At 43.0% G+C, this 10828-nt stretch overlaps 1 protein-coding gene across 1 annotated transcript in view; it reads right to left on the minus strand.

Annotated features, from left to right (window-relative positions):
- Positions 1-4068: 4068 nt before the first annotated feature.
- NIPA1 (non imprinted in Prader-Willi/Angelman syndrome 1) overlaps positions 4069-10828 on the minus strand; it is a 31229-nt gene continuing 24469 nt past the window's right edge. Inside the window, exons 3-4 of the mRNA XM_021705942.1 lie at positions 9627-9787; positions 4069-5708 (exon numbers count right to left, since the gene is read on the minus strand). Coding sequence (XP_021561617.1) covers positions 5197-5708; positions 9627-9787 — 673 coding nt within the window. The 3' untranslated portion in view covers positions 4069-5196. The remainder of the gene's footprint in view (positions 5709-9626; positions 9788-10828) is intronic.

Below are 10828 nucleotides of genomic sequence, written 5' to 3' on the forward strand. Positions count from 1 at the left end.
GCCTGGACAACTTGGCAAGACCTCATCTCTACAATAAATCCAAAATTAGCCAGGCATGGTAGCGTGCGCCTGTAGTTCCAGCTACTTGGAAGGCTGAGGCGGAAGGACCGCCGGAGCCCAGCAGGCGAGGCTGCGGTGGCCGGGAGGAGCCACTGCACTCGTCTGGGCGACAGAGTGAGACTCCAACTTGGGGAAAAGAAAAAAAAAAGTTCCCATTTAGTTTCCTTATTTTACAATATCATATGTAAAATCCCTCCTTTTAAAATAAAAATAAAGGAAAATTAAAGCTTCATGGAATCATGCAAACTCTACACCCAGTACCTCCTTTGCTCTCAGTGCTCAAAGCTGTGTGCTCTGCAGCTCAGTCTGCAGCAGACTCCACAGTCAGTGAAAGCAAATTTCCAACATGTCACCCCCAAAGCACTTCTAAACATGGTGCTCATTGGAGGTCACCTGAACACTGTTCAAAGTGCCAGCATTTTAGAAGCAATCAATTTGGAGAACCATCCCACCCCTTCAGAGGTAGAAAAACTGAGGCACAGAAAGGTTAAGTAGCTGGGCACAGTGGCTCATGCCGGTAATCCCTGCACTTTGGGAGGTGGAGGCAAGAGGGTTGCCTGAGCCCAGGGATTCAAGACCAGCCTGGGCAACTTGGCGAGACCTCGTCTCTACAATTAAAAAAAAAAAAATTAACCAAGTGTGCATGCCTGTAGTTCCAGCTACTTGGAAGGCTGAGGTGGAAGAATCGCCTGAGCCCAGCAGGTCAAGGCTGCAGTGGCTGTGACCGTGCCACTGCACTTCAGCCTGGGTGACAGAGTGAGACTCCAACTCAAAAAAAGAGAATGGTTAAGTGACTCACCTATATTTGCACAATTCAGGGAAAAACAGAAAAGAAGAAAGAAATCCTTCTCCCTGGCTCATGCTCTGGGCCCTAGACACTACTTTTTAATCATGTTGGGTATACTTGAAATAGATGATTATTTATATGATCCTTGTTCTGAATATCAACTTTTTACTAGACAACATTTTTTGATGTAACAAAGTCACATCAAAATATAATTATTTTGTTGCATGTGAGAAATATGTATGAAAATGAGTGGTTTGGGCCAAATTCTCACCGCTGTTCCTATAATTCTTAATCTTTTCAAGTATACAATGGAGGTACAAGAATCTGGCCAGATGTGAAAAATCACCTATAAGCTAAAGGACAGATCCTTAAAATTCATCACTAGTAGAATTGAGGTGGAAGTAAGGAATACAAAAAGTTGAGGTATTTTTATATGATAAACTGTCTTGTGGTGTGACTGATGTACAAGTTGTTTTTTTCTTTCCAACTCAAGTTAACGAATCTAGCTATGAATATAAGTAAAACCTATGAAAAATGAACACGGACATGTTCTTGGGAGAAGGTCAATATTGAGGACTTATTGACACATTTTTGGTCCCTGAGAAGCTGGAACACCAAGAGTCCATCCAATCCTTTTTGATGGGTGAACAACCTCCATGGTGTCAGTCACTCTGAAAAGGAAACTCCTCCCAAACACAAAAGCTAGTCCACACAGTTATGAACAGATATTAAAATGAAATGTTCTTCTCTTTCTAGTTTCCTACTCCATCACAGGAAACCTAAGTCAGAATCAAGTAGGCACTAGAGACAAGAGATAGGCATGGCTCTGTGAACCACCAGAGCATTCTCTTCTAGACTAGTTGAACTGCTTGGAAATGAATTATGTCACAGGTAGGCGGCCTGTGTGCATCACACTTATTTCCATGGTCTGAGTGTTTATCCATGCCAAGGAGACACTGCATCTCTAGGGCCTGTCAGATATCTAGGCACTGGCTTCTAAAACTTGAGCGAAGAAGGAAGATGAAAGACAACTGCACGTTTGCATAGTGCTCTCTTCTAATGAAAACACACATAAAACCCAACGAAGAAGAACAGTGACCAACATATTACTGCTGGTATGAACTTCTGGAAATACAACTGAGTGCAGCAAGCTGACTTGAAAAGTAGGACACAAAGAATATTTCTTATTGCTAAACAAAGAGCAGCGAAGTATATTTCACTAACGCTATAATATGTAAAGACTGTGATAAGAGTCTAAGTGATGAGCAAGGCCCCCCAAAAACCAGGTTCCTCACCAAAGTTCCCAATATGGGCAGTGCCACATTCCATGGGTGGCAGGGAGCAGAGCAGACTGCCCTCCCCCTCCAGAACTTTCTCCACAGAGATGGTGTGGTCTTGCAGACCAGCAAAATGCTCCAGGGTAGCCTCTTGGAGCTAGGAGTGGGTTAGATTTCTTAACTGGCCCTAAAATTGATTGATGAGCAGAACAGGAAGCAGTCTTTCCAAATGCAGAGATTCAGATGAGAAAACAAGGCATTGTTCAAGTAGGAGAGAAATGGCTTACTTAAACATCAAGAGTAAATCTGCAAACTGGTCAAAAAGCTTTGATTTTAGAGGAGGCTTGAAAACAAGTATACAACAGGTATTTTTTGCAAAGACTAGTATAATAATGAAAATGTTTCATATGCATTTACTTTTGGGGTGACCAATAAGAGATCCATCTCCATACTAGGCCATCCCCCAAGGCTTTCACCTCGGGACTTTTTTCTCTGCATTTTCAAATGAATTATGAAAACATAAATTTGTAAAATAAATACTATTAAGTCAGAAGGTCTATGCTCTACGTGAAATTTGAAAAAAAAGGCCGTTGAAACCATCGGTCATGCCATTTCAAGTTTCACACACTTGAAAAACAATGAATGACATAAACTTTGTTCAGAAGCTAAGTATCCCATTGAAGCATCTGCTGGACAGATGTATACCTGCAAGATGCTGTTTCAGGACCAGCCGTCGTTAAGAGGAGAAGAGCTACTAGTATTTTGATATTTTGTCTTGCTCTAAAAATATCATAGGAAAGATCATTTGAAAAATACTACCTCTGAGATATAATAAGGTACACTAATAGCTACATTTAAACTCAGCTTCATATGAAAGCTGTAGCAAAAACAAACATGACAATCTCCATATGACACATGAACTTTCTCATTATACTTGTACAGGCACATGTATTCTTTAAATATCTCAAACATCTTAGGTAAGTTTTCTCCTACATAGGAAACTATTGTTATGCCTAAAAGTATATTGATACTGCTTTACTATATTTTCGGAAAGTTGAGTAAATTAAGACCTGCATTCCTAAAAATACTGATGATAAAAAATAAACCTTCAGAAGCTGATCAGAAGAGTAATGGACTTTTGAGTATGTATTTACCATCAGTTAATATAGGATTTAAAATTTTTTAAATTAATTTTGTTGCTGCTCTTAGTTCACAAGTCACTGACAATCTGTGATCATCACATGTACTTTAAACTCATAAAGGTATTTTCCTCTCTGCTAAACTAATCTCATTCTACTCAGCCTCTTTGTCCAACACTTTAGGGAATCTTTACTTTTATAAAATGTTCTTTTTGCCTGGAAACTGCTTTTCACTAGTGAGCAACTTTAATTGGATATTATAAAATGTTAAGTTCTATTTCACGCCATCTACTCAACTCAGCCCTGTGTTTCTGCTTGGCATGTTCCTGACTGAGATGAAATGTGGTGATGGAGTTCAAGATGGCCCGATGACATGCTGCATCACTTCATGCTTTGCTCCCACTTGATACACACATGGAAGGTTACGTACATAAAAAATAATCTCTTTGATTCAAATACTGGCATAATTAATGGTTATTTTGCATTTAGGACATGTAATGAGAGGTTAGGTGAGAAACGGGGACACCTTGCCATCTCAAATAACAAGGAAATGGCTACACTGTTTCCATTTTTGTTAGAAATTATTTTTAAAACTATGTATTCCAATTTGTAAAAACTAGCCTAAGCTCAGTTGTGCCCTTTAACTTGTTCCTGTATTATAGGCACTCAATATATGTGCTTTTGAACGGTTTCTCTCTCATTTAACAGCCTTACATCAAATCATGTATTTCTTCAGAATGCCTTGTTGATAGAGAATGTGGATATATTTGATACTGGATCCCAATTACATAGACTGAACACAAAGTATCTTAAATCAGTTATCTTTAATTGGACAATACCTACATGCTAAACCAGTCATTTGCACTATGTGTCTTTAGTCTGGACTGTCTTCCAATGAACATACAGTCATGCGCTGCATAACAAAATTTCTGTCAAGGAAGACCACATATCTTTTTACTGTACCTTTTCTATGTTTAAATGTGTTTAGATACACAAATACCACTGTGTTACAGTTGCCTACAGTATTCAGTACAGTCACATGCTGCAAAAGTTTGTATCCTAGGATCAACAGGCTATACCATATAGTCTAGGTGTGTAATAGGCTATACCATCCAGGTTTGTGTAAGTGCACTCTGATGTCTGCACAATGAAATCAACAATACATTTCTCAGAATGTATCCCTGCATTAAGTGATGCATGACTATATTATTTCTAACTGCTTTACACATTTGTAACTTGAATATTGAAATGTTAAAGCATAATCAAGGAAGTTGCATTATTCTAATCTAAGAGAACATACACACAGTAATAATCAAAATAAGTTAATAATTCAAGTGATAAAAAGGCACTGAAATTGAGCTGTTGAAAAGTCACCCTCCAATGAAACATTCTGTCATGTCCTGAACTCTTCTCTATTTACTATTACTATGTCTTGGGATGGGTGGGTGAATGGGGAGAGTCAACTTGTTAGAGGATTAAGAACAATTCAGTATATATGCCTCTTACTTAGATGACAAACTTGAATGTTACACATGCTTAATGAAACTAACCTATTCACTGTACAGAGCTGACTTCAAGACAGTTTCTCTCATTTCCAAGCCAATCTAAGAACCCCGTCTTTTTCTGTTTGAAAAATGTTAAAATGTTTTAAAAGAAAAGAGTACTTATGAAAGCTTCCAGGTTAATGGAAATAAGAATGAGATTCACCTCATCAGAGAGAGATGGTGCCCAGGCAACTGTTGGGCAACTCTGGGCTGCAGAAGGCTAGCCTCCACTCTAGAGCTAGGCCTTGCTCCCCACAGTCCAGAAGACCATCCGTCAGGACACAGGCACCTCTAACACCAGAGGAAGGGTCTCTTCCACTTCACATCCAGTCAGGGTCGGAAACCACCTCCAATGCCTGTTCCTTAGGCCAGCCAACCCGTGTCGCATCCTAGTCTGTTTTCATATTAGACTTGTTCATCTCCCCAAGGTTGAAATTGAACTCTTTGAACACCTGTATAAGGACAATCCCAACGGAGACAGTTGTGAATCCACAGGCCATCCCTAAGAAGTCCACCAGGCCCACGTTGCTCCACTCCCGGAAGAGGATGGCTGAAGCCAGCAGGACCAGTGTGGTGAACACGACATAGTAGATGGCCCCGAACACTGAGGAGTCGAAGCATTCCAGCGCCTTGTTGATGTACCTGAACTGGACGATGATGCTGCAGCCCAGCACAGCCAGGAGCACCAGGCACAGGCAGAGGGCTCTCTGGCTGGATGGGTTGTTGTGCAAGATGTCCTGGGCCGCCAGCCCGATGCCCTTGGTGGAAGGCACGGTGAAACTGCCCAGCAAGGAGCAGATGCTGATGTAGACCATAATGTTGGTGGGCCCGTGAGCCGGTGCGATCCAGAAGATCAGCAGCAGCAGCATGAGCAGCACGATGCACAGGTAGCCCACAAACACTGCAAACAGATGGCATGTGACCTGCCGCCCACCGGCTGCTATACAGACGGCAAGCTACAGCAGATCATGCCCCCACCCACCACCCGCACCTGTTGTGGTTATGGTATGAGGGGCAGGCTCTGGCTTGAGTTTACCAGATCACTAGGAAAACATTTACAGCCCCTACCTGTGGACATGGCTCTTCCCCATTAGAACCATTTTTATAACAATACATGTCATTGGAGATACCTGAAGGCTGGCAAGGACATTCACAAGATTAATTTTCTTAGAGTCAAGAAACCCTGGCTGAATGCCTGTCGCAGGTGACAGTACGGGGAGTTCAGGGGCTGAGGTGAGGGATCTGAAGCCGGGGGGTGCACATGGCAGACAGGGCTATTCACACAGCCCTGTACCACCAAATATGACCTGTCCTCCTCCTCCCAACTTTCAGATGTCTCCTTGGACTAGTAAGTGAAAAACGTGTAAAAGACTCAAAGCCTACAACCAATTTTATGTATAAAACAGTAATTTTTGCATGGATTTACTATACACTGAATTTTTCAGAAATGCATCTTCCATGTAAGTTGAGAGAGGATTATGTTGTGATCAGAACTTCTCTAAGAGTTATTCTCCACACAGAGGACCATATTGGTTTTTTGTTTTTTTGAGTCACTCTGTTGCCCAGGCTGGAGTGCAGTGGCTGCTCATGACCACTGCAGCCTTGACCTTATGGGCTCAGGCAGTCCGTCCACCTCAGCCTTCCAAGTAGCTGAAATTACAGGCACTAACACACCCGACTTTTTTTTTTTTTTATTGTAAAGACAAGGTCTCAGCAAGTTGCCCAGGCTGGTCCCAAATCCCTGAGTGCAGGCAATCCTCTCACCTTGGCCTCCCAAAGTGCTGGGATTACAGGCTTGAGCCACCGCACCTGGCCTGACCATATTGTTAATGGCAAGACCCCCTGAGTACATGTGAGGAGCATTACACCCTGGTCTGTATCTGTAGCCGCCAGACTTTCAGTGACTCCACACATGATGTGAGGACTACTGGGCTTCAACACAGCTTCTCCTGGGGCTGTAACTGAGCATTTCCATACTAAAATGCATGGTTTATTACAAAGCACCATCCTACTATTTATCCCCATCACAATGACTATAATATTATTATATCAATATCAATATACTATTGTATTGGCTGCTTTGAAATTGTGTGTACAAGGAGGTTGTTTTCCATAGACTCCACCCCCAGATGGTAAATAGGCCTGAAAGGGCTGGGCACTGCTTGCAAGTATAGACACAGACTAGCATGGGAGGACATGCATACCAGCAAGCAGACAGTGGGAGCCTACTCAAAGGGAGGACTCAGGAAGACTCATAGGAAAGAGCCATGAAAGGATAACTGAAAACTGCCTGGGAGCCTGACCAGCAACACACACTGGCAACAGGGCAGCGGAAGGCGGAGCCATCAGCATATATGAGCACAAAATAGTGCCCAGTCATGGGGCATGTTGAAGAAGCACCCCGAATAAAAGTGTGGGCTTCATACCAGGAAAAGCAGCAGGGCTGGTATCAGCGGCTTGGGCTCTTGTAGGAAGGAGCTGGTGGAGGCTTTTGAGGCCGCACTGGGACATAATCAGACTACATTTCAGGAGGGCCTCAGGATGGCTGTGGTGAGGAGCAGGGATAGCAACCCCAGGCCTCACCCTACTGCGGCAGTGCAGAGGGCAGGAAAAAGAGGTGGGAAGTGGCCACATGGGCAGAGGAGACAGGAGGGACAGGAGTGGCTCAGCAGCCAGGGCACTTGGATACACCTCGCAGCTGATTTGAGAACTGGGAAGTTCAGAAAAACCCACATCCAAGAAAACCTCTCTTTTCACATGGTCAGACTTTTTTTTTTTTTGAGTTGGGAGTCTCACTTTGTTACCCAGGCTGGAGTGCAGTGGCACAATCACAGCTAACTGCAGCCTCGACCTCCTGGGCACAGGCAATCCTCCTGCCTGAGCCTCTAGAGTAGCTGGGACTACAGATGCATACCACCACACCTGGCTAGTTTTTTATCTTTGTAGAGACAAGGTCTCACTATGTTGCCCAGGCTGGTCTCGAACTCCTGGGCTCAAGCAATCCTTCCACCTCAGCCTCCCAGAGTGCTGGGATAACAGACATGAGCCAGCACTTCACCCTGCTTTTATTATCATCTTTAGCCACGGAGCCAGATACCCGTCAGCTTTGTGGCTCCTACTTTTAACTTCAGTGTCCTTCAACCCTTTTTCATGGTCACTTCCCCAAGGAACTATTGTACACTTTTCTCCTAATCACCCACCCCCATGAAATAATCTAAAATCACTAATATATTGTATATCATTTATATCTTGTATCTGTGTCTATGCTTTATACTTTTTTCACCCCCACAGGGACTCGTTTTCGCTCTGGGGGAAACACTGAGCATGTATGCTTCAAGGCATGGTCTCCTTAGAGAAGTTTCTACAATGCTTCCTTTCCTTCCCCTAAGTATCAGAGATCACAAATCACAGAATTCAGAAATGTAAACAAGTACTGATTTTAAATTTCTTCTGAGGCAATTATTCAACAAAAATTCATTCTGGTGTTTTTACCTAGAGGAAAAAAAAAACTTTAATCTAATAAACTACATGACCAGAAAAATACCATTTTATATTCTAGATTTTAAAATGTTTTTCATGCTATAAGGAACATTTTTTACCATTATATGTTCATACATAATTTTTATGGTGATATTCAAATTAGCCATTTTTTTTGTATAAGTTAGGACCTGAATATATTGGTATCATCCACATTTATCAAAAATGTAAGGCCAGGCATGGTGGCTTACGCCTATAATCCCAGCACTTTGGGAGGCTGAGGTGAGAGGACTGCCTGAGCCCACGGGTTTGAGACCAGCCTGGGCAACTTGATGAGGCCTCATCTCTACAATAAATCAAAAAATGTGCCGGGTATGGTGGCACATACTTATAGTTCCAGGTACTTGGAGGGCTGAGAGAGAAGGATCGCCTGAGCCCAGAAGGTCGGGGTGCGGTGGCCATGAGCATGCCACTGCACTCAAGTCTGGGCGACAGAGTGGGACTCCTACTCAAACAAACAAACAAACAAAAATAACACATCCTCTGGATGGGCTCTGGAAATTGAGGACACTCCTATCTGGTTCTCTGATTTTTTTCATGTCTTTATACTCTCATTTCTCACAGTATTGGAAACGTTTTGACTTGTAAGGAATAAACAAATATCATGATGCTAAGTGTTTGGGAAAAAACATTACAGGGAGAGGCTAAATTCACCCTGAATTCTCTCTTCGAGTCTCACAGACATTTCTGCTGCTGTGTCCATCTCTGCAGAGTGGTCTTTCATGGCCTGGAGACACCTGTGTGTCAGCACCTGCCTAAACAGGGTGGTCTACTGGAAGGAAAATCTATATGGTAAGTGTTTTTTTATTGCATCTGTCAAAAAATATATATAAGAAGTGATTATGTCAAAAAAATATATATGCAGGGCTCTCTGGGGACTGTAAAGATGAGAGACACTGGGTCACTGTTGGCAGGGGCAGGGCATAGCAGGTACAAGAAGGAATTCATGGGGAGGGCAGGGTAGCAGTCAGATGTGGAGGGCCTGCTGAAGGGAGGAGGAGGCACTGAGGCACAGATCCCAGAAGTGGATCCCACCCAGGGGGTGCCCAGGCTGGGGGGGGGGTGAACAGACAGGGGAGGTAGCGTGAAGGCCAGGGGTATGGAGGAGGGTGGGCTTGCACACAGCTCACTACCACATGCACACGGAGAACACAGATGTGCATGACAGGTGCAGTGGACACACAGTTCACCTGCACCATGGGAAAGGGGTGGATTAGAGGCCTGGGTGGAAAAGTCAGGGTGCCTTTGGGCATCTCTTAGAGTTCTGCTAGGGAGCAGATACCTGGGTTGGTCAGCTTCTCCTCTAGCTCAGCCTGCGTCGTCACACTCTCAGACTTTGGGGAGTGGATGATCAGCACGACAGAGCCTGCACAGCTCAGCAGACATCCCAACTTGCCCAAGATGTTGAGCTTTTCCTTCAGAAGATAAGAAGCCAAGATGGACCTTCAAAAAAAGAAAAATTATTAGAGTGTAGCTCAAACTATCTGGCCTCTTTCCTCTAACTATAGATATTTTATCTTTAAAAAATCTTCTTTATAGCCTTATTTTACTTTTAATTTAGTTTTTTTTTTTGTCAGTCTCACTCTGTCACCCAGGCTGGAGTGAAGTGGCACGCTCACGGCCCCCGCAGCCTTGACCTGCTGGGCTCAGGTAATCCTTCCACCTCAGCCTTCCAAGTAGCTGGGATTACAGGCTGAGCCACCAAGCCCGGCTTAATTTTTTGATTTATTGTAGGGACAAGATCAAGTTGCCTAGGTTGGACTCAAACCCATGGGCTCAGGCAATCCTCTCACCCTGGCCTCCCAAAGTGCTGGGATTAGAGGCGTGAGCCACCGCACCTGGCCTCAATTTAGTTTTTAAGAACAGAAAAGATTAGGAATTTATTGACATTATTTCAACACAAAATTTTGATAACAATTCCACACATAGCCACTATATAGTTAATGACACTCCTTACTCATACCACTACATTATTATTTCAACACCAGCATTAAAAAAAGGTTTATGATAGACCAAAAATAAAAGTACTGCTTCCTTACTCATAAAAGCAAACAATCAAAAAACTATTTGAAGTGAGAAAGTAGGGTACAAAAATTGTCAAAATAATGATAAATAATGCATGATAAAAACACTTGATTTAAAATAAACTAAGTAAAAAATTAACTTACAGAAGAAAAGTAAAAATACTAATAGCAATTGCAGTATGGTAGACATATGAGTGACTGTGTATTCTTCATAAAACATCTGTCATGTTCACGCTTGTTATATGCTTCTTCTCTGGTTTCCCTGTGTCACATCAATATACAGTCTGAATTGGAAAACCTGGGCTCGTTCGTGACCTGCCTGGGCAACTTGGTGAGACCTCATCTCTACAATAAATCAAAAAAAATTAGCCGGGCGTGGTAGCGCGTGCCTGTAATTCGGGCTACTCGGAAGGCTGAGTCAGAAGGATCGCCGGAGCCCAGCAGGTCGAGGCTGCAGTGG

Source organism: Carlito syrichta, unplaced genomic scaffold (genome assembly GCF_000164805.1).
Source record: "Carlito syrichta isolate Samal-C Ts95f unplaced genomic scaffold, Tarsius_syrichta-2.0.1 Scaffold314839, whole genome shotgun sequence".
Lineage (NCBI taxonomy): Eukaryota > Metazoa > Chordata > Mammalia > Primates > Tarsiidae > Carlito > Carlito syrichta.